This window comes from Canis lupus, chromosome 21 (assembly GCF_003254725.2).
Source record: "Canis lupus dingo isolate Sandy chromosome 21, ASM325472v2, whole genome shotgun sequence".
Taxonomy (NCBI): Eukaryota; Metazoa; Chordata; class Mammalia; order Carnivora; family Canidae; genus Canis; species Canis lupus.
Window position 1 is genome coordinate 25287979 of NC_064263.1, and position 24406 is coordinate 25312384.

The 24406-nt window shown below is 45.6% G+C and overlaps 1 protein-coding gene across 6 annotated transcripts in view; it reads left to right on the forward strand.

Annotated features, from left to right (window-relative positions):
- The first annotated feature begins 1049 nt into the window (after window positions 1-1049).
- Window positions 1050-24406, forward strand: part of FCHSD2 (FCH and double SH3 domains 2) — a 333702-nt gene continuing 310345 nt past the window's right edge. For 2 of the 6 annotated variants that reach the window (XM_025459111.3, XM_025459114.3), the window contains exons 1-2: window positions 11772-12265; window positions 14019-14116. In XM_025459111.3, coding sequence (XP_025314896.1) covers window positions 12245-12265; window positions 14019-14116 — 119 coding nt within the window. In that variant the 5' untranslated portion in view covers window positions 11772-12244. Of the gene's footprint in view, window positions 1176-11603; window positions 11676-11771; window positions 12266-13069; window positions 13201-14018; window positions 14117-24406 lie in introns of those variants that run through there. The other 4 variants (XM_049098913.1, XM_035703856.2, XM_025459113.3 and 1 more) reach the window with 4 other exon arrangements.

Sequence of the window (24406 nt, forward strand, 5' to 3'; positions counted from 1 at the left end):
TCCGTGTCCAGCCTCTGATGGTGAGTTCCCTGAAGACAAATCCTGTTGGATCTTCATTCATCAAGCACTGGATCTGGCATGAACCCAATAAAGGTTGCAGAGGGAAAAAATAGATGAAGAAATGATTTCTGAATTGGATTCCAGGTTCAAGTGCTTGATCATTTATGCCCCTCCTAGTCTTTGGGATGATATACATTACCAAAATGAGAGGCAGAGGGGCAGGCTATTGTCTTCCATCTGAAAACATCCTCCAAGGACATGTGGATTAAGCGTGAGCTGAGAAGAAAGATTGATAAAGAGCAGTGAAAATATATTCCCAAGCCCTGTCTTTCTTCCTGGACTTTTCTCTCTGTTGAGGAAAGGCCACAGAAACCAGACTTTAAGTATAAAAGGCCCCTGGGTATCCCAAAGATGTTCCTCAGGCACTTGGTCTGAGCTAATTTATTCATATTTTACACATTACTATTACACTTTGGTGATCTCGTTGTAGGCAGCTTTACGATTAGTTGGCAGCCTTGTTGGGGGTGAGAAGTTGCAGACAGGCCCTGGGAGAGAAGTACCTGATGGGTCAAGTAGAAGGGAGAGAGAAAAACAAAGTAGTATTACACCCGCAAAAGCACTTAAGGGCAACACAGATTGGGATCACTTAGTTCAGGGTCAAATAAATGCTCCTGGCTATATCACTGGATGTCTGCTCTGGGAAAATCCCTTTTTGGGCCTCAATCTCCCTATGTGCAAAAAAAAGAACAGTTTCCATCAAAGGTTCTGAGAATTTATGATTCAGCAGAAGTTTCTTCACGTGAGGCCTTTCAATCCTCAACTATATAGGTCACAGGAGGGTTCAGCAAGGTCCAGGCTCCTATCTTCTGGAGTTTTGAGTAATGAGGCTTTTCTGCCACAAACTCCCAAGGGTAGAGACTGTCCTTAGGAGGAAGTCCACCACAAAGCTGTCTGGACTGCACCCCTAAGGAGACACAGAGTTCCCCAGGAGCTCGCACAGAGGCAGTGGCCCTTGGTGTGCTTGCTGCCTACGGAAGGAGTGAAAAGGAAGCTGGGTTTGAGTACAGCGGAAGTGCCTGAGGTCTGACAGTTGCTCTCAGTGCTCTGCAGCTAAGAGAGAAGTGAAACTGAGCATCTGGCAGCTTCTACCTTGAAAGCCCATGGGACAGCAACAGGTGAGGCCTAGTGCAGGCCTGCTCTCTGGTCCAGAGGTTGGCCACAGGCTAGGGGAGGTCCCTGGAGAGTAGGCTAACCCAAGGACTTGGGGGGAGGGCAGAGGCAAAAAGCCCTGAAGCTGGTTTGCATCCTTGGGCAAATCTCTGTGCCTCTTTGGGCCCAGTTTCCCTACTTGCAAAAATGGAATTGGGATTATATTTGCCTGTGCCATAGGTATTTCTGGAAGGGTGGGCATTGGGAATACAGAGACAGTTTGGTTAGAAGGAAATCTGGCCTGTTTCCTTTCAGCAAGGGACTCGTAGTCTGGTGGGGGATGGTTATAAAATCATTGGATAAATCATGATTATGAATGTACACACAGGTGCTGGAAAACTCAGCAGAGGGCACTTAACCCAGCCTGGGTACTCAGGGAGAGCTCCAGAGAAGTTTAAGTGACTTGCCCAAGGTCACATAGCAAAAAAGCAGTCCTGCTGGGCCAGACTTCAAAGGAAGGGAAGTTCAGAAAGACATAACTAAATAGAAATCTAGTTAGCCAGAGCTTAGTGCTGTCATCAAGATCTGAACCAGGCCTTCTAGAACGGGAGAATTAATTTGGGCCCGATGGCAGGAGGAAACAGGGTTTTTGAGTGGGGGTTTGGAGAGTAAACTTGAGTTTATCAGGCAGGGGAAAGGGGAAAAGGCTGAAAGCAGAGGGAACAGCATATTCAGAAGTGTGAAGTTGCTGAAAGAATTTGATGAGTTCTGGAAAAATGCATGTATATGTTGCATTGGGAATGAGCATGTCTAAAATGGGGAACCTGATGACATCAGATAGGATGACAGGAGTCATGCGGTGGGGGGCCTAGAGCATCATGTAAGGAATGTGGGGCTTAATTTGTAGGGCAGGGGGAGCCATGGAAGTAGAGGAATGCATGGTCAAAATGGCCTATGTGAAGGTTTGCTCTTCTCTGGGAGGGCAGAGGAGCCTGGTAGGGGGAGAGGCAGGAATGATGGTAAGAAGGCAGTGACAGACGATAGTGGGTACCTACGTCAGTGTCAGGTCCAACTCCTGTTGAGAAATGGAAACCTTTTAGGAGCCTATAGCGGTATGGAGGAAATGAGAAACGAAACCTGGGCCCTACTATGGCTGTGGTCTGGGTAGATGTGGTTAGCAACAGAAGTGAAATGGTTGGGGTGACAGGCTGTGTGTCACCCCAACCCAGAGGAATGTGGGATACCTAGTGAGGGAAAGTGGGAGCCCTGATTCAGGCTAGGGCAGGGTGAATGGCTATGTCCTGAGGGAGGCCAAGGGGCAGTCTGCCACCGACCACTGTGTGCCCCACCTAGCCCTACCCCTCACTCTTGCCACTTCTCCCTGCCAAGCCTTGTTCAACTGTCTCCCGAGCTCAACTTTTCCTCCCTTTTCTTCCGGCCTTCCCAGAACCCTGCAGTTCCTGCCCAGTCCTCCTGGGAGCCTGCCCTGAGCACTGCAGGCTCCTGGCTCCCCACAGCCCTGTCACCCACCCTGCCTAAGTGGGGGTGCACTCATGCTTGGTCTTGAAGCATGTTTTGTCCTGTGATCTTGGTTCACCAAGCCAGTCAACGTTACTTTGCTGCAGGTGCCTCTGGCTCATCAGACTCTGCCCACAGAAGTTCTTTAGGAGCAACAAGAAGTCAAAATCAGACTCTGGGGTCCCCAAAGAAGCCACGCTGCACATCCCTTCCCTCAAGCAGGCACACAGGAAGGCTGTTCATGGGCTTGGCTGGTTGGTTCTTTGTTCTGGGGGACGTGTTGAACTAATTGAGCCAAGTAGGCAGATCCAGGTGGAGGGTCCTCTATTAGTCAGGAGGACAGCAGGAAGCAATCTGCCTCTCAGGTTCAAGTGAAGAGACTTACCAAAGGATCTGCTGTGCTGATTGGGATGTAGGCAGATGAAGGGAACAAACAGAAGGATGGTGAGGCACCCACCCAGAGACTAGGGCTGAGGGAGGGACAGGAATCATGTCACTGGAGCCCACTGGGAAGTAGAGCTGCCTGGCAGGAATGGGATCAAGGAGGGAGTGAGGAAGGCAGAGGGAGCAGAGGGAGAAATAGTCCCAGCTTCCCTCATCTTTCATCCTCTGGTATCCTGCTGTTTCTCATTATCCAAACCCAAGTGGAGCCCAGTGGGCAAAGGGGCCTGGTGTTGCAGACCAAAGTTCCCAGCCTCCTAGGGCACAATGTAGGGCCAAGGGTCTGGGGGCAGGGGGTGGTTGGTAAAAATATAGATGAACTATCTCCAGATATGCCTGAAAAATTGTCATTCAGATGGAATATCTGGATGATGCCTATGGCCTTGATTCAGTCATTTATGATCAGTTCTGGGTTAGAGAAGGTTTATCCAGCTGCCTCAGAGAGAAAAGACCAGCCTTCACCTTTATGTTAATTTTGTTACCATTTAGAAAGCACTGTCTAGTCTTGATCACTATAGGACTAGAGCATGATGGAGCCAAGGGAGCCTCGAGGATAGCTATCCCAATTTCCGCAGTGACTGAGGCCCAGAGAGGGTGAGAGCCGGGCCCAGGGCCACAGGACCCATGTGAGATGACTTTTGAGAGGTGTGCAGTAACCAATTACACAGTTAAGGACACATAGCTAGGAAGTAGCAGTCAAAATTCAAACTGATCAGTCTGACTTAAAACTTGACCAAGCCCTTTTTTTTTTTTTAAATTTATTTTTTATTGGTGTTCAATTTACTAACATACAGAATAACCCCCAGTGCCCGTCACCCATTAAAACTTGACCAAGCCCTTAACCAGGCCCCCAAGCTGAGTGCCCAAGAGGAGGGGCTGGGAAGAAAGGCACTGGAGTTAGTGTGACCCAGTCCAAAGTGCCATCTTTCAGACCTGCCCACTCTCTCCTTTATCATCGGTATACTTACCTCACAAACCTCCACCTGGGAGGAGTAGCAATGAGGTCACAGGACCAGTACAGTGTGAGGACAGAGGGGCTGAATATGAACAGGAAGGCCTGTCTGGGCCTTTGTCCACACCCTTCCTTAGAGTGCTGTCTTAGGCCTTCTATTTTGTGACCTGGCTGCCCACACTTAATGTTGAATGGCTGGTAAACCTTTAGGACTTCAGGCCTTCAAATCCATCTATCCAGTGTGCCTTGGGGCTGGGGATACAGTGACAAACAAGATCTCCTCCAGAGGTCTGTGGGGATGGAAGCACTGGTAGGATGGGTGAGATGAGCAATATACATGCCTATTACAGAGTGTGATAAATATTATAAAGAAACATCACTTTTCAAAATTTAGAGCACATATCCAAGTGGGACACCCAAGACTGCAGTCCACCTTTATAGGCTCATTTTTTGGAATACTCAGACTGTTCTCAAACATGGCTCAGCCCACCCAGCCTGTGGTGTTTGCTCTCCTGAGAGTGTCTAACTCCCTGCATCAAGACCCACTTCCAGGGCAGCTTCCTGGGGCCCCTGTTTTAGACTGAGGCAGCCTTCCCCACATGGAACTACTATAGTACTTTGGTTCTGTGCTTTGAAATTTCTTATTCAGGCTTAAACAATAGCAAGGGGATTCTAAGTCTTGTCTGTTACTTTAGTTTTCCATTCTCCCCTTCCTGAGCATTATGGGTGCAGTAACCATTTGATCAACTATGACAGCCGAGTTCCCAAGAGGAGGGGCTGTGTGAGTCCAGAAACTATGATAGAGTAGTTAATCTCTGATCTGGAGTAGGAACATCTGGGTTCAAATCCAACTTCTTAATAATTATGTGATCATGGGCAAGTTACTTAACCTGAGCCTCAGTTTCTCTATCCTCAAAGTCAAGATAATTGGATACAATAAGAATAATGGGTTAACACAGTCAAGTCCTCAGAGCTGTGTTTGGTACTCCATAAGCATGCAAGAAATGTTAGTTATTGTTATTATAGCTATTATTAGGAGCTAGTGGGTGTGCTTGTAAACAACTCCTCACACCCAAGCAAAGCTGGTGCAGACACAGAGGCTCAACACATAGCAGCACTTAGAGATGGGGCAGGGTGGGGAACTGAAACTCCATTTTAGAGATGAATGGCAACTCAGAAGGCAGGGCATTTATTTGTCTAACAAATACTTTTTTGGGCAATTTCCACATGTCTGGCACTGCCTCTCTTCCCACATCAAACTTACTGAATCTTTAGAGGAGGGCCCTGTGTTTTAAACAAGTACCCCTAAGTGATTCTCAAGCTTCAGGCAAGTCTGGGTAAATGCTTAAATTGTAGGATAGCACTGCAAACATTTTGCCACATCCCAAGTTTGGATTGGGTTTTATGGGGGATACCATCTTCTGCTGGCAGATTGGCATAGCAGTTAACAGCAGACCCTGGGCCTACCCTATTTAGGTAGAAATCTCAGGTTGCCACTTATTGGCTATATGACCTTAGGGTAAAATGGGTCTAATAATAGTACCTACTTCAAAGTTGTTGTGAGAATTAAATTATTTAAGTGAATGCTGACACATAGTAACTATTATAAAGTATAAGCTATTATTATTACTGTGCCCAGTGTAGACAAGCATCAGAGAGAAGGCGGGGGTGGTGGATTTGATGCTTCTTATCCGAGGATTGGCTCTGCCTAGAGCGTTGGCGGTGTCTGTCTCTTCGGAGAGACTCACCACCTGCTCCCTTCCTCTGGAAGATCTTTCCTGAGCCAGGGAATTCCCTCCCGTAGCGCCGACAACAGCTCCCAGCTTTTGATGCCACGTGCTCTGCCCACAGCAGCATGATGAGAAATTAGATCACTTCTCTGGGCCAAGACCGGGCTGGAAAGACAGGCAGGTTTAGGGGTTGGAATGTCCATTTAGGAGCCCCTGAAAATGAGAGGGGGAATACAGGTCCTGGGGAAGCTCCTCTCCACAGCCTGGGCCAGTTTTGGCCAAGGGTGGTGCTCAGCTTATTCAGGCCACAGGCCACAGGCCATGGGTGTGTGGATGTGCTGTAGACAGGGGCAGGGCGGGTGCCCAGGGCGGGAGGGCAGGATGCCAGCCCTCCAGGACACTCATTTTGGCCCACTGCCCTCCAGCAGGGAGCAGACAAATGTGTTTTGTTTTGGCATTAACTGGGCAGGCTGTGGGAAAAGAGGCAGTGGGCTTCCCAGGTTGAGTGGGGCCGTCTCCTTTCACAGGCCAGGGCACAGTGATTGCAGAGCTGCCACCTCCCCATCCTGCTGTCCCTCCCCTACAACTCCATCTCCTTCTGCTGGTCACTGCCTGACCCCCATTGCCCAGCTCAACCTGGGGGGGTCCCCTACATGGAAGGGACTCTCAAGGAATAGCATCTCAAGCCTTCAGGCTGGGCTTTAAAGAAACCCCCTGGTGGAAGTCCCTGTGTTACAGATGAGGAAACGAAGGTTAAGGGAGGGCTGGGACTTCCCGGGTCTTCACAGTGAGTCAGGGGCAAAACTGGGACTGTAGTTGGGCTCCACACCCTCCTGTGGGAATTCCTCTTTTTTTTGTGTTTTGTTTTTTAAATTTACAAACAAAACCAGAGCAAAATGAAGGGAAACTGAAGGAAAACACATGCACACACAAAAGAAACTCACATTGGTGGGCCAGCAGGGTTGCAGGCGTTTTATATAAACATTCCCATTTCACTCCCACCACAACCCTGCAAAAAGTCATTATTCCCCTTTTAAGGACAAAGGACAAGGGAACTCAGCTGAAAAGAGATCCTGGTCAAGAACCCAAAGCTAGGCAGAAGAGGAACTAAACATCTAGCCCAGGTTTGCCTGACCCTAAATCTCTGGGATGTCAGTGCTCCTCCCAAACCTGACTGTTTTATCCATTGGCCTAAGTTTCGCAGAGTTGTAATCACAGTGCAGCTCCTGGTGGGAAGACCCTGGTTTATGCCCCACCTAGGCAGTCATTCAACCTTCCCTGATGCATCCCAAGACGGGCAGTCACTAGCTTACGTAGCTCCTCAGTTCTTTGCAGATCACTTAGCTGTTATTTCACTTCACCTGTACCACCTCCCTAGGAGGAAAGACCAAATGTGTGATGTGCCAAAAAGGTCACCTTCAGCAAGTGCCTGGCAAAGACAAGACTAGAACCTTGGTTTCCTGCTTCCTGATATCAAAACCATGTGACTGTCAGCTCCTACTATAGCCCTGGGACTGGCTGTCCCTCACTGCCACACAAGCTGTAACATTCCCTGGCACCAGCTGACCAGATAATTCCCTGTCCCAGTGCCTGCCTTAGATTCCTGCTACTACCTGGTGGAATCTGGGTCTCTAGGACTCTCCTGACCTGCATATTCTGGACTCACTGCTATGACCTTTGGTCCGTGGGTTGAGATTGAGAGTTCCTGGAGTACAGGGCCTGGGTCTTATTCCAGAGACCTACTTATGACTGAGCTCAGAATAAGGGACTTGTTGGGTGATGCTGGATGGAATCCAAGGTCTAGTACTGCCACAGACTCACTTTGTGTCCTAGGGAGAGCCCCTGCCTTCTTCTGCTGATCTCTAATCTTGAAGTCTCATTTGAGTGGGCTGATTCTGTCTTGAGAGCTAATGGAGGCATGCTCCCATATATACCAGGCTTATCAGAGGGCTGTGTTGAGGGGATTAGCCCAGGCAGGAGCAAAAGCTTATACGTGAGGTGAGGTAGGGGTGAGGTGGGTGTGGGGTGTGGAAAGGTGGGGAGCGGAAATACAGGGAGAAAGGTGACAAGGGTAGAAGGGAGGTAAATGGGGCTAGACTGTGTTGTTTGTAGCAGCATTGCCAAGTAGCCTCAGTGGGGCTCAAACAGGGAATAGCTAGCATCTGGATAGGCTAAAGGTATTCCTAAGCAGCCTATGCCAATGTGAGTGTGGGATAATGATACAGCAGGAAAGGGAGTAGAGAGTACTGTGAACCTTAGCTACAGGGAGGGTGGGAGGTGACTTGGTGCAGCATGGGCATATGGGATGGTGGCCTTGGATGCAGAGCCTTGGATGGAGTGTAGGTCTGTCCTAGATGACCAATCTGAACCATGGTAGGGTGCTGTTAACATTCTAGTCCTGCTCAAGGGCTGCTGTACACTTCTCATTCCTGGAGTTTCTCCTGGGAGCCCTGTGGAATACTGGTATAGCTCATCTTCCAATGCCTACTCATATGCCTGCTCTAAACCAGCTTTTAACCCTGGCTCTCACTTAAATTTGGAATCACATTCCTTCTGGGAGATTGTACAGCAGCATGTACCCTGGAGAAAGAGCATAGTTTCAGAGCCAGAGAGAGCCAGGGACCAAGCCTTGCTCTCCTGTGCTAGCTGTATGACCTTAGGCTACTCATTTCACTTCTGATCCTCAGTCTGTGAATCTGTGAAATGGGGTCATATGTACCACAAGAAGTTGCACAGGTTAAATAATGTAAACAACGTGCCTACTTCAATGCCTGAAACACAGAAGAGGCAAAATGAGTGGTAGCTGTTATTAACTCCTTCCCTGAGTAAGAATCCCATCTGTAGCCTCCTTGATGGAAGGGAGCCAACAGCTACTTTCAGTGCCCTAGGGATGGGGGAGTTCAGCTCCTCTAGGGGTAGCTCTGCCTGGAAAACCTTCTTCCTTAGACGCAGCTAAGACCTGTCCTAGTTGTGTCTCTGGGGCTATAATGCATGTTGCTCTGGGGCCACAGGACAGCTCTGTGGCATTACCCCAAACAATCTCAAGAGATCCTACATTTGGTAACACAGTGCTTGCCTGCACTGCAGGGAGCAAGGCTCTGGAAGTTCCCAGCCTAGTTCAAAGGGATATCTTTTAAGTCAGTCTTACATAAATCATAGAAATCCCTTTCCCCATCCCTGTGGAGTTTGGAATATATGGATCGTATCCTCCTGAGTCTACTTTTTTCCTGGGTGAACTCTCTCAATTCCTTTGAACAAGAGGCAAATGGGAGAATTAGATTCTGGTCCCAAATCCATCACTTCAGGGTAAATTATTTATCTTCACTGAGCCTCCAGTTCCTCATTTGTAAAATGAACAAAATAACACTCTCACGTAAGCTCAGAAAAGTAAGGCAAAAGTTTGGGTTCTGGGAAAGGCACTTAGTAAATGTTCAACATATTTTTTTTTTTTTTTGTTCAACATATTTAAAACAAACAAACAAACAAACAAACAAACAAACACATTTTTGAAAAAGCAGGTAGGTCATCTGGTATTGCCCCTTAGCTTTTAAAAAAATTTTAAATTCAATTAATTAACATATAATGTATTATGAGTTTCAGAGGTAGAGGTCAGTCAGGCCCTTTTTATCATACCTCCAAAGGAAATCATCCTAGAAAGTCTATGCCTTCCTGGTTTAAAATAATAGTAAATTAGGTGGAGGATGTCCTCCTAAACCCACAAAATAGAACCCCAGAGTGTACTTTATCTGTGAAGAGCCTACTAAGTTCCTGGCTCATTCACTTACTTTATTCCACAGCTGGGGACCAGAATCTGGAGAAGGCCCAGCATATCAATGGTAGAGGCTGGATCCCAAATCTCCCAACATCTAGCAGTTTTATCTAGTCCTCACTTCCAGGAAAAGGAGGCGAAGGGTGGATGATCTCTGGGCCAGACTAGTTCTGCCCAGGACAAAGATCCAGCAAATCTTTGTTAAGCACCTTCTGCATGATGCTGCATCTGGACAAGCATTTTTACCCCTCCTCGACTAGCATAGTGTCATTCATGAAATGGCTGGTCTGGAACTCAGCCTTCCTGAAATCTGAGGAGGATTGTCTTGCTAACCTCTGTATCCTCAGTGTCTGACACAAGGCTTGGCACAAAGCGGGATCTTAGCAAATATCTTTTGAATGAATGATGAATCTGTAAGCATTTATTGAGTGCTATGTACCAGGCCCTGTGGCAGAAGAAATTTTATTTAATGCAACAAGCCTGCAGGGCTGGTATTATATCCCCATTTTACAAATGAGAAAATAAAGGCTGAAAGCAGTGAAACTGACTAGCTCAAGGCCTCTCAATTAATCGGTACTGGAGCTGAGATTGGAGCCCAGCCTGGATACCTCTGGCTTGGGCTCTCGCTGCTGCCCCACAGGGCAGCTGAGCATCCACCCACCTGTTCCCAGATAGTGATTGAGGACTCTGGTGAAGGGCCTACTTTTGAATTGCCTCAAGGAAACCAGAAAAAGCGAGCCTGATCAATGAGTTCCCTCACAATCTGACTCATGCAGAATTCTGATTCTATCACCTTCCTGTGTGAATGACCTGGATTCAAGTTCCTCTTCCCAATTTCTGACTACTTGTGGGGCCTTGGCAATATGCCTGGGTCTCTCCAGGCCTCACTCACTTTCCTCTTTTGCCTAATGACACTTCTGAGAACAGGTGTCCGGGACCCCCAATTCTGATAAAAGCGTGGGGCGATCTAGTTCACCTCCACACATCCATGTGGCTCCAGAGGAGGTTATTTTCGTTCTTCTAAGGACCCCAAGGGAAGCTGATACCACTATCCCCAGATGGTTTGGACAGGACAGAAACATGGGTGGTGGCGGCTGCCTGGATGAACAGCCTCCTTGGCAGATGAGGAAGGCAGAGCTCCCCCAGCCAGTCAGAGGCGGAGTGGACTGACGCCCAGGGGTCCTGACTCCCACTAGAGCTTCCCCCATTGCTCTGCTGCCTCCTCTAGATTTTTTCCTCATGGTTATCATCTGCACCCAAAGAACCCTTCGTGACCCAGAGATTCCAGTCTTGCTCTGTGACCTACAGACAGTCTCCCATCTTCTCTGGGCACTTAGCCGCCCCATCTGTGAACTGGGGATCCCGGTCTTAACGAGTCCGTCCTCTTTGACTTGAGTGCCTTGTAGCGGAGAGCCGTTTGCTTCTCGGCGGGGCAACCAGACATCCCCCGGCCGCCTCCGCGCCAGTCAGGCACCTGTGGCCGGCTGCGAAAGAACTTGTCGATGCTCGCCCCCTCAAGGCTGGCCTGTCCGGCCGGCGCATTCGCTCGCCGGAGAGGGGGGTCTGAAGACCGCAAATAAGTAAAAAACGGAACTCTCCTACCGCCACAGGCACGCTACCCTCCGCGCCGGAGAGCGTCGTCCCCCTACACACGCATCCAGAGAAATCCTGCAGCCCAAACACACGCACACGCACACACAGTGACACACCGCAGCCAAAAGCCGGCGGGAGGTGGGGGCGGCTGGTGCGCGTGCGTCGGCGCAGCGCCCTCTCCCGCCCACGTGCGCGGCCCCGATCAGAGGCGCGCGCCCGGCCGGCTGGCGGGAAAGCGCGCGTGAAGCCCCCGGCTGCCTCTCAGTGTGGGGGAGGGAGGACAGGAGGCGTTTGGAACGTGCCACTATCGGAGACGCGCGGGGGGATTTCCGTGCTCCGCTAGCGTTTCTACCCCTCCTATCCGCCGAGCGATCCGTTAGTTCCCCCCCACCGCTGCCCCGCCGAGATCCGAAGCCCCGCGCCGCGGCCACGCTCCCTCCCTGCAGCGTGGCCCGGCCCCTCGAACCCCCGCTCTGGACTGAGCCGTCCCCTCCGCCGCCGGAGCGGGGCGCTGCGCCACACGGTGGGGCCGGAAATTCCCGCGGCCGGAGTGGAGGAGCCGAAGCTGAGAGCGCGGCACCGCCTTCCACCTCCTCGGGCCGGGCGGGGGCGTTGGGCCCAGCGAGGGCTGGGCTGCCTGAGTGGGGGCGGGGGGCCGCGTCTGCTGGGAGCTGCTGCGCCGGCGGGCGGGGAGCGGGACGACGCTGCTGCCGGGGAGCCGCTCGGCGAGCGGAGAGACCCTGCGCCCCGGCTCCCGGGCCCCCGCCCCCTCGCGGTCTCCGCCTCCTTCCCTCACACACCCCCCGGGCCGCCCGAGCCTCAGGCCTTCCCGGCGCTCCTCCTCCTCCTCTTCACACTCGCCCTCCGACCCGGGTCCTCCAGCCGCCCGCCGGCCTGGCCTTGCTCCCTGCCGGGAGAGTCCTTATTCTCAGGCTCTCCTCACACACACACACACACACACACACACACACACGCGCGCGCGCGCGCCCGCGCTTGCGCTTGCGCTTGCCGGGCCGCCCCTCCTTACGGCCCCCCGTCTCCTCGTCCTAGCTGACGCCGCCGTCGGGGGAGGATTGATGTCCCTTCAGCATCATGCAGCCGCCGCCGAGGAAGGTGAGGGTGCGGCTGGGGGGCTTGGGGGGTGTGGGAGGGATGCGTGCGAGGGGCGCGGCTGGGGCGCCCCCTCCCCCTTTTCGCAAGGGGCCGTGACCGCCGTCGCCTCGGGCTTGTCACCGAGTTGCCGCCGGCTTTAGCAGGGGGCCACGCGAATGAGGTTTCTTTCCGACGAAGGGGCGGCCCAGGCTCGTCCCCTCCACCGCTTGGGAGACCCCCAACATTTCACAAGAGTTTCGGGCGTGCATTCGTGTGTGCGCGCGCGCATGGCTGTGCTGCTCTCGCTGCAAAGTGCATTCTCGGGGCTGCACCGAGGGGAGGCGGGGAGCCCCTGCAGCTTCGCAGTGCCTGTGCTTGTGTGATTGTTTAGTCTGCGCCAGGTTTGAACCCTCCAGCTGCTTGTCGCCACCCTCGGCCATTTGATAATTTTCAGGGAATTTGTTTCTAGCCCAGCCATAAGGTTCGGCCTGCTTTTCCCACGGGGCGGCCGAAAAGAAGTTGGATAAGTCACCGCCCCCCACCCCAGGGGAAAACAAGAAATTAAGCCTTTCTCCACCCGCACCCCCCATCCTGCCCCGCCCCTCCAGCTAGGGGGTCGGGAGGCGATGGTGCGGGCCCGGGAGAGCGAGAACCGGGCAGTGCGTGGCGTGTGCACCGCGATCTGGGCTTGGGGTGGGAGTGACGGGTGCTCTCGGCGTGTCAGCAGCTTCCCCCTCGCCCTTCAAAAACTGTTTCACTGCCCTCTTCTCCGGCGTTCCCAAGGACTGAGGCTGTGTCCTTGTCTTTTTAATCCTGCAGATGGTTACTGAGTGTCTACTCTGGGCACTGGGTGGAGAAGGCTGTTCTGCCCTCCCCTCGTGGGCAAACATTTGCTGAATGCCTAACTCGCTCGTGTCTGCTTCTTCTTTCTCTCTTTCTTAATCCGGGTTTCTCCAGTTAAGTGACTCTTTTTTTCTTTCACACATGTACCCCCACCCCTCCGGGTTAGCCCGGCCCCGCGGGTGGCGGGGATTCCAGGCCCCACTGTACCCTGGAACCCTGGGGTCCGGGCCTGGCTACCGAGGCACTGGACAGCTTTGCATTTGCTGTTCTGTTTGAAGTGGAGTCGCCACGGGGACCGGCTTGCTGGGTGGTTTAAAAGCACTGCATATGCTGGAAGGTCACTTTTGCTTTCTCCTTTGTGAGAAAGAGATTGTGATTTGATGCGCTGTCAGCGAGTTGGCATCATCCTGAGACAGTGTGCTTTCTCGCAGCCATTATGGAATAATTTCTGTAGTCAATTTATGCATATGATTTCGTGATTGTGTAAATTTTGATCATTAGGTATTAAGCATTCTTCTACATTCTTCTGCTCACTTCTGCCATCTATACTCAGCTCACCTCTCATGGTTAAAATCTATGAACCTTTTTTGGAAGAAATAGAAAACAGACTCTTAAAACTCTGAGACCTACTACATATGTACTGAGCTTGTGCTTGAGAGGGAATGACTGGCAGTTTATTTTGCATTGCTTTAATCTGTAATTTTTATGCTCTTTTACTTTCATTTAACCTCTTTCAGTATATTTGGCTAGATTTCTCATTAAGTGTCCTCAGTAAACATATTAGGTGGGTAATAATGGATTTATGGCCTTTAGGGGAGAAGGGAGCAAGAGGTATTATATATTTTAACAAGTATTAAGTATTTTGCTTAAGTAATTACTTTGTTGTTGTTAAAGTTGCAGTAAGGCCTTCATAATATATGGTATATTTTAGGTGAAAGTTACACAAGAACTGAAAAACACTCAAGTTGAGCAGATGACAAAACTTCAAGCCAAACATCAAGCAGAATGTGATTTGCTTGAAGATATGAGGTAAGGTTATAGTGAGAACTTTTATATCTTTGTTTCAAAGAACCATTGAGTTACCAAGCCCCAGGAACTGATGATGGAATTTCCTTTTGGATTTCCTGCTTTAAGGCTGTTAGAGCTTTGACTCAGCTAGAAATTATAACTGGAACTAACGCAATACAAACTTTTTTTTTTCCTTTAGTGGTGGAACCTATAGCCTGCATATCATGAAAACACAAGGGTCTTAAAAGTTTATTAGTCAAAGTATAATCATTGAAGTAGAATTCTGATTTAAATAATCTTTCCACTGAATTGTAACACTTACTGACCTTAATGATTTCACATAGATTTTTAAACTGACGCCTCTGGTTAATGGTTAATATCTGAGGGGTGGGGTGGGGTGGTGAGCCCGTCAACCTCAGATGATTGCACACTAGCACTATTTGTTACAACATGACAAATACAATTTTGTCTTTGAACATTAAACTTAGTGCAAAATTTGTTTATCATATTTTATCATTAAAGTTACCTGTATTCATAATCAAGATAACTTTGAATAGGTAAGCCATCTTGCCAGCATTGTGAAAATCAGTATCTTTATAGAGGGAAGCAAGACTCATTTTACTGAAAGAGATACCACTGTTTTAATGATGCTATAATACAAATTGACAGGTCAACAAACATATTTTTGTAAAGGATAGGAGATAATTTGCATGTTGAAACAGAGCGGTTACAATTCTTAATTTCCCTTTAGTAACGCATTTATCAAATTGGAATTGGGTCTGTAAGCTTTATTAGTTGCCTATTTTTCCTGGTGCATAACATCATGTGGATTTCATGAAAAATATGAACGGTGTGTTGTTATAATAATATTATGTGTTTGGATAGCTGAATTGTTTGGAGCCCAAAGATTTTAAAGAGTTCCTTTTTTCCTGTCCCATATTTAATTTAGGTATTATTTGTGACTATTTCTACTGTCTAGGGTTTCTAACTAGGGCATATAAATTAGTCTTAATCCAAACTTGGATAAACCAAGATCATTGTGTTCTCACTGGGAAGTATTCTATTTTAATTCTGCATTTGTTTCTTTTTTTCATGTGGTCACAGGGGAATTTTTAGACTTCAGTAATTCCTGTGTAAAATACCTGAAACTCTTCGTGTGGTTAAAAATTCAAAGTTTTAAACATCTATTAAGTGAAGTAGGGTATTTTAGTAGCGATCTCTACATGAAGAAAGTAATAAATTTTCAGAAGCAGTTTAGAAAGGCCAAATTAATGTTTAAATGAAGATTCTCTGTGGGGTATGGAAGGTTAGTGGTCATTAAGTCCTGTGATTACATCTTCTGAAGACTTCTTGTTTGCATTCTTTTCTTTTTTTCCCCCATTGCCTATACCTCTGTACAGGAGTCTATGGTCAAGTAGAGGGACACAGAATCACTGCCAAGTTGATATAGGTTGTTCTGCTGTTGTTTATATTATCGCTGACCCCATCACATTTCTCTTGTGTTACTGCAATAATATCCCAACTATTGCAGCGGTGTTCTCCTATCTTCTGTCCCCCAGTATCTTCTTTTAAGTCTGCCTTCCACATTGTCACCAGTTAACTTTCTAAAAACATTGTTTATTATATACTGAGTTCTCTGTGGCCTTCTAGATAAAGACTACACACCTTATGACCCTCTGCAACCTTGCCACAAGCTTCCTTTCCTGACATAATTACTACCATTTCATGCTTATTCATCCTTCCTTCTTATTCCCCTTGCCCTGACCACTCAGGACTTCTGGTTATCTAAATGTGCTTTGTACATTCATGCCTTTATACGCGCTCTTCTCTTTGCTCGTTGGTACCTTTATTCCCACTTTTTCACCTGGCAAATTCTGGTTGCCACTAAGTTTGCAAGTTTGTTGTTCTTTGTGATCTCAGAGGATTTTGATTTTACACATGTTTCTTGCTTCCCCCCTCCTGAATTCCTTAAAGTCAGGGGCTAAGTCTTAATTCATTTCTTTGTCTTTGTACCCTTTGTTTCGGCTGGCAGAATTGTTAAATGAATGTAACTGGTTATATTTAAATGCACTTTACTTGTTTTTCGGTGAAATGTGTTATTCCTCTGTTTGTAGGGGGCTAGAGTGGTGTCTGTTAGGCTTGTGTGATACTTTGATTCATGTGGGCACTTTATTTTATTTTATTTTTTTAAGATTTTATTTATTTATTTATTCATAGAGACACAGAGACACACACACACACACACACACACACAGAGAGAGAGAGAGAGAGAGAGAGAGAGAGAGAGAGAGAGGCAGAGACACAGGCAGAGGGAGAAGCAGGCACCTAGCAGAGAGCCTGACGTGGGATTCGATCCAGGGTCTCCAGGATCACACCCTGGGCTGCAGGCGGCGCTAAACCGCTGTGCCACTGGGGCTGCCCCATGTGGGCGCTTTAAAACATACTGTGCTATTTGAATTTGAGTATATCTACGTTTACATATGATATGTAAATACAGAGATTGTTGGTGTTCCGAGAATTAATAGATTATTTTTTTCAAAGATATGTGTTCTTTTATGTTAAATTATTGAACTGAATCCCTTTACTCCTATGTAATTGTGAGCAGAATACAATATTACCTCCTAAAAAGTGAGTTTAGGTTTCTTACTTGCTTTTTTTTTTTTCCAATGATAATATTGAATTGAAAGTTGAAAATTGCATACTCCTGGTATTCATGATAACTTTAGTTGCTTGAGGATGCAGGTGGTCTGGCTTTTCTGGTTTGTCCTAGCAAGTAGAATGACATTTTAAAAATTCATTGGAAGTCTCTGAACTTGAGTTTTTATATGTTATGTTTTAAAAGATTTTGCTTGCTGCTTTTCCTTTGGGGTGTCTGTGTGTGTGTGTGTGTGTGTGTGTGTGTGTGTGTGTTTTAAGCAATCTTTACCCCCATCTGGTACTTGAACTTACAGCCTAGTGATCAAGATTTTTTTTTAAAGATTTTATTTATTCATGAGAGACACACAGAGAGAGGCAGAGACACAGGGAGAGGGAAAAGCAGGCCCCACACAGGCAGCCCGATGTGGGATTTGATCCCGGGACTCCAAGATCGCGCCCTGGGCCAAAGGCAGGTGCCAAACCGCTGAGCCACCCGGGGATCCCGCGATCAAGATTTTCATGCTATGGCGTCTGAGCCAGCCAGGCGCCTCTCTGCTTTTTGTTTTTGAGGCTCCCACCACTCTCCTCCCCCCAAACCCACAAATTGTAGTCCTTTTCACCGATGCCCTGACCAGTATTATGCTCAATTTAAGTTAGTGTGAATTCATTCCAAAAAAAAAAAACAAAAAATGCAAGTGGCTTTTTGTAATATAAAGAAATTATTAGTAGAGAAAAATTTTTATGACTTTAGAAAGAATGAAAAAGTAAAAGACCACAATGATTATTAAGCTGTAAGTAAGAGATGTAATAGGAGATGTAGTGTATCAAGCTGTAAATAGGAGAATTTCATGCTGGCTTATGGCTAGTTTCCACTCCCTTCCCCCACTTTTCATCTCCTGGAATTTTGAAGGGAGGAAACCAGTTATGATACAGTATTTTTCCTTCGCTCTCCTCCCCTTCTTCAGTTCATTTGTTCCAGGGATGTATTTGGAAGCTGTTGTGTTGGGAGTAAAATATAAGAAGGAAAGATAACTCATTTGTTGATAATCAGGGACATTCCATGCTTTGGGGAGATTTTATACTGAAGTGTTTCCTGTTGACTTTTGCTGTCTGCAGTAGACAGGCAAACTTTACTTTCTTTTTAGTTTATTATTATTATTTTTTCCCTTTGCTTTCTAAGGCCACTTATAAGTAAATTCCTAAATACTACAGCCTATGTATTATTTATTAATATCACATATATAGTGTTGTTTGTTTTTAGGATGTAGAGTCAATAAAGAAAGTTTGCAAGGACCTTGAATATAAAGAACTACTTTCTTAGCAGACATATTTAGGTAATTATATAATATGGAAAAATCATAGAATTTCAGAGTCAGTTGAACACTGTCATATTTGTCAATGAAAATGGAAACTGAGGCACAGTGAGATGAAGTGAATCATATTGAGAAAAAATGCTAAGCTATTTCTGTAATTTCTAGACAAGTGCACTATCCTCTCTGTCTATATTTCCCAAGCTTTTAATCAAGGAAACCATTATAAGTCCCATTTCTTGAAACATTTTGCCTATCAAAAAGTACATATTAACTAATAATTTGTTTTCTTATATTTTATTTTTCATACATCAAGCTGTCAGTCAGCTTTGAGTCAGTATTTTAAAACTACTAACATGAGTCTAGACAAAGTCAAAGATACTTGAAACTACCTCAGAGAAGGCTGAGTGTATGGTTTCTCACAGATGTTCTGAAAAATGGGAACTGGCTCGAGAAGCACCTGTCCTTTCTTTGTAGACACCTGGAGGTCTAGTGACCTCAAGTGAGGAATTACTGTACTAAATGTTACCTTTCCTAAACTGTAGGTTTGTGGGACTTGCTGGGGATTGGATTCTTGTCTGTTTATGGATGCTCTGAGAATTTTTTCATTGTCTCAGAGACTGTTAGGTGTAGAAGGGAACCTTTGAAGTAATCTGGTCTAGACTGTTTTAAAAAAGTTTTACTGAGATATAATTCACATACCATACAATTAACCTACTTAAAGTTTTTTAGTATATTCATGGGGTTTTATAATCATCACCACTTAAGAACATTTTTGCTCCTCCAAAAAGAAACTGTACTTATTAGCAGTCACTTTCCATAATTTTCTCCAGCCTTAAGCAATTACTTTCTTTCTCTATAGAAATGAAATTTGTAAGAATGGAATCATAAATTGTGTGGTTTTCTGTGACTGGCTTTTACTTAGCATAATGTTTTCAAGGTTTATCCATGTTATAGCATCAGTACTTCATTCCTTTTCATTGGTACATAATACTCCGTCGGATGGATATCCTATCACATTTTATTAATCCACTTATCAGTTGATGGACTTTTTGGCTATTATGAATAATATTCCTTTGAACATTCATGTATGAATTTTTGTGTGGACTTATGTTTTCATTTATCTTGAGTATAAACCTGGTAGTGAAGGGATCCCTGGGTGGCGCAGCAGTTTGGCGCCTGCCTTTGGCCCAGGCGCGATCCTGGAGACCCGGGATCGAATCCCACATCGGGCTCCCGGTGCATGGAGCCTGCTTCTCCCTCTGCCTGTGTTTCTGTGCCTCTCTCTCTCTCTCTCTGTGGCTATCATAAATAAATAAAAATTAAAAAAAAAAAAAAACCTGGTAGTGAAATTGCTGGGTTATGTGGTAACTCTGTGTTTAATTTTTGAGGAACTTTCAAGTTGATATCCAAAGTGGCTGCACCATTTTATATTTCCACTAGCAGTCATGTTATGAAGGTTTCAGTTTCTCTACTTTGTTGCTAATGCTTGTTACTGTCTGTCTTTGATTATAGCCATCATAGTGGGTGTGAAGTGGTATCGTTGTTGTGGCTTTTATTTGCATTTTTAAAAAATTTTTATTTATTTATGATAGGCACACAGTGAGAGAGAGAGAGGCAGAGACACAGGCAGAGGGAGAAGCAGGCTCCATGCACCGGGAGCCCGACGTGGGATTCGATCCCGGGTCTCCAGGATCGCGCCCTGGGCCAAAGGCAGGCGCCAAACCGCTGCGCCACCCAGGGATCCCTGCGTTTTTATAATAGTCTGTGCTATTGAGTATTTTTTCATGTGCTTATTAGGCATTTGGAGACATGTCTATTCAGATCCTGTGACCATTTTTTAATTGGGTTATTTGTCTTATTGCATTATGAGAAGTCTTTATATGCATGCATATATATATAAGTTATTTTATTTGCAAATATATGTAACATTTGCAATATTTTTCTCACTCTCGAAGAGTCATCTGAAGTGATTCAGACATGCATTAAATTTTGAGAGTTACTGAAGTGGTAAAAAGAATAAGAATAAGGACTTTGAAGGTAGACCAGAGATTGAAACCCAACTCTGCCACTTATTAGTTGGGTAATCTTGGACAAGTTACTAAGGTTCTGTGAGCCTCATATTTCATGTATGTAAAACAAGGTTAATGCTTGCCTTTTTGCTTTTCTGTAAAAGTTAAATGAGATAAGTGAAATGCTGAGCATGGTAGATCTTCAGTATTGGTAGGTGCTATTGTTAATAGAAATTGGAGCCTGGGAAGCATGTTGTCTTATTCAAGGTAACAGTGGAGATTATTGTGTTTCATTAATTCTAAGAAGCACAATTGTTTTTTGTTTTTTGCATTCTTCCGAAATTCACATACATCTTATAGTTGCTTTTGGCTTTGATGTGTAGTTGTCAGTGTCTCTTTATGTGTAGAACTTGAAGACACGATTTGGCAGGCTTGAAAGAAAATCCCAGAGATAATGGTTGGAATACAAATGTTGGGTCATCTGGGCTTTTGATGGCACAGAGGATGATATAATGTGGAAAGATAAAGGTATCAGTGATTGATTTAAAAATTGATTCAGAAGAGCTTGACTCCTCAGTGTGACCAGTTTATGCATCAATTTATCTTTTTAAAATTATGAATGAGCAATATATCCTAAAGATCTGACTAAATAAGTTTAAAAGCATGTTTTTAATAAGTATGAATAAAAACTGTAAGTGATAGGGTATTGTATCAGTCTAGTTGGCAGCATTTTTTCTTAGTGGAACATGATGTGTCTTGTAATCAGTGTTGTTGTTTTTTAAGATTTTATATATTTATTCATGAGAGACACAGAAAGAGAAAGAGAGAGAGAGAGAGGCAGAGACACAGGCAGAGGGAGGAGCAGGCATCATGCAGGAAGCCCAATGCGGGACTGGATCCTGGGACTCCAGGACCACACCCTGGGAGGAAGGCGGGTGCCAAACTGCTGAGCCACCCAGGGATCCCCAGTGTTGTTTTTGATATGATAAAAACTGGAAGTAGCTGATCAGATACTGGACCGAGATCTTTTTTTATTCATTCGAAAATTGTATTACTTCTCAATTCACTGTTTTTTTTTTTTAAATTTTCAATTTTTTTTGTTTGTTTAGAGGAGGAGGGAATGGGGGGGATAGAGGTAGAGGGAGAGAGAAAATTAGTTTAGTTTCAGAGGTAGAATTCAGTGATTCATCAGTCTTTTTTTTTTTTTTTTTTGATTAATCAGTCTTATACCCACTGCTCGTTATATCATGTGCCCTCTTTAATGTCCATTACCTGGTTACCCTGTCCCATCACCTCCTTCCCCTTCAGCCACCCTCAGTTTGTTTCCAATTATTAAGAGTCTCTTGTGGTTTGAGGAGAGAGAGAATCATAAGGATGCTCCATGCCCAGTGTGGATCCTGACTTGGGGCTTGATCTCCCTGAGATCATTACCTGAACTGAAATCAAGAGTCAGATGCTTAAATTGACTGAGCCACCCAGGTGCCCCTCTCAATTCAGTGTTTTTTAAAATGAGAACTTGGGCAGCCCCGGTGGTGCAGCGGTTTAGCACCGCCTGCAGCCCAGGGCATGATCCTGGAGACCCTGGATCAAGTCCCACGTCAGGCTCTCTGTATGGTGCCTGCTTCTCCCTCTGCCTCTCTCTCTGTCTCTATGAATAAATAAATAAAACCTTTAAAAAAATAAATAAAATGAGAACTTAAGGGATCCCTGGGTGGCTCAGCAGTTTAGGATGATGTCCTCATCTTAAACCCTGCCTTCGGCCCAGGGCGTGATCTTGGAGTCCCGGGATTGAATCCCACATCAGGCTCCCTGTATGGAGCCTGCTTCTCCCTCTGCCTGTGTCTCTGCCTCTCTCTCTGTCTCTCTCTCTCTGTGTCTCTCATGAATAAATAAAATCTTAGAAAAAAAAAAAGAGAACTTAAAAATGATGTAAACATGAGGGGGAGAATTTTTAAAAATAGGTCTGCATGGAAAAAAATCAAGTAGGACCATACTTAACATTACTTTGAATGAGAGGGGGAAAAAAAAAAGATTACCTGATTTTAAAATGAAAAGATAGGGGATCCCTGGGTGGCTCCGCAGTTTGGCGCCTGCCTTTGGCTCAGGGCGTGATCCTGGAATCCCGGATCGAGTCCCACATCGGTTTCCCTGCATGGAGCCTGCTTCTCCCTCTGCCTGTGTCTCTGCCCCCCCCCCCCCCCTTTCTCTCTCTCTCTCTCATGAATAAATAAATAAAATCTTTAAAAAAAATAAAATGAAAAGATAAAATGGAACTTTAACTGACTAAATGAATTTACATTTTAAATATAGACGTCCACAGTTCTGGAGGGGAGATTAAGAGTAGGAGGTACAAACTAGGCAGAGGAGGAAATAGGGAAATACTGTTTGAGAGAATCTGTTTACTAAAACTTTTTGTCACAGATCACTGCTTACTTGAAAGAGTCAGTTTTAACAATACCTTTTCCTATTGCTATTTAATGGTTTATGAGCTCATAAGGCATTGTTCATAGATTCTTATCTGCTCCTAAAATACGAAGATTTCAGTCTGGATGGGATGGCTTTTGCAACCCAATGTAGGAGAAGTTGTTTTATGATTTATAGATTTGAAAACAGAGGATACTTTCATGAGCCAGATGAAGTTGAACTAAGGCTTGCTTAGTAACCCAAGTTACCCACCACTTGGGTTAAGAATAGAAATGTTGAAAGAGTTTTTGTGTGCATTTTTAAAATTTGGTCTTTTAAAGCATACCCAATATATAAATAAGAGAAATGGTGAAGGTGATCTGTGTGGTAGGATAGCTGTGATATGTTAGAATGAGCACTAGTTTAGAGGCATACTACCTGGGTATGAATCCTAGTCTTAATCTCTTATTAACTGTGTGATTTTTTTTTAAAGATTTTATTTATTTATTCATGAGACACAGAGAGAGAGAGAGAGAGAGAGAGAGAAAGAGAGAGAGAGAGAGAGAGAGGCAGAGACACAGGCAGAGGGAGAGGCAGGCTCCATCCATGCAGGTAGCCCCATGCAGGACTAGATCCTGGGTCTCCAGGATCAGGCCCTGGGCTGAAGGTGGCGCTAAACCGCTGAGCCACCAGGGCTGCCCTAACTGTGTGACTTTGGCTCTAAATCACCACAGGTCACTTAAACTTCTCTGAGCCTCATGTATCTTATCTGTAAAATGGTAATAATTATGATATCTAATGGGATTATTTTGATAATTGAAACAAAGTAATGCATATGAAAGCTCTGTTGCATAGTGTGTGGAACATAATAGATGCTCAGTAAACACATGTGGATTGTAATTTTGTTAAGTAATTGAGAACATCAATTCAAAATTATGGTCTGTGATTTATCCTCTTAAGAGTGAACTTGTGGGTTAAAAATGCAATGATCCTCAAAGATAAATCGCTTAAGTAGTACTAAAGAATTTCCTTCACCAAATTCAGTAGTCCTGGGTACTTTCTATTTTTCTGCATGTTGGTTATGATTCTTCTCATCATTGCTGGATGGCTTCTGCAACTCCAAGCATGATAATTTTATACAAAAATGTTGGTGGAGGGATCCCTGGGTGGCTCAGTGGTTTGGTGCCTGCCTTTGGCCCAGGGCGCGATCCTGGAGTCCCGGGATCGAGTTCCGCATCGGGCTCCCTGCATGGAGCCTGCTTCTCCCTCTGCCTGTGTCTCTGCCTCTCTCTCTCTGTATGTCTATCATAAATAAATAAATAAATCTTTAAACTGTCCTTCCCTCCTCTTCCTCCACCAACATTTTTTTAAAAGATTTATTTGTTTGTTTGTTTGTTTGTTTATTTATTTATTTATTTATTCATAGAGACAGAGAGAGAGAGAGAGAGGCAAAGACACAGGCAGAGGGAGAAGCAGGCATCATACAGAGAGCCTGATGTGGGACTCGATCCAGGGTCTCCAGGATCACGCCCTGGGCTGCAGGCGGTGCCAAACCCCTGGGGCTGCCCGACAGTTTATCTTTAATGCAAATTCCCCCCCCCTTTCCTCTGAAAAGACAATTTCTACCAGAAATTATTGCAATAGACTTTGTCTTATTTTATTGGCTAAGTTTGCTTCATCTGCCTGTACATGCCTAGTTGCAAAGGAGGCTGGGAATATGATTATATTTTTAGAGAGGTAGTCTGCTAGCAAGAAATAAACTATTGGTGGCAGTAATATGGCTTTTGCCACATTACTGGTTTGCCCTGTTTCCACAGGGACCAATTTCTAAGTTACTTCTAGTGTTTCTCATGAAAGTGTAAAAAATGTGTTGGTGTTTAATTGTGAAAGATATACCTGAAATAAGGAATTCTGTAGAAAACACTTGTATCCCCTCCTACCAACTTCTT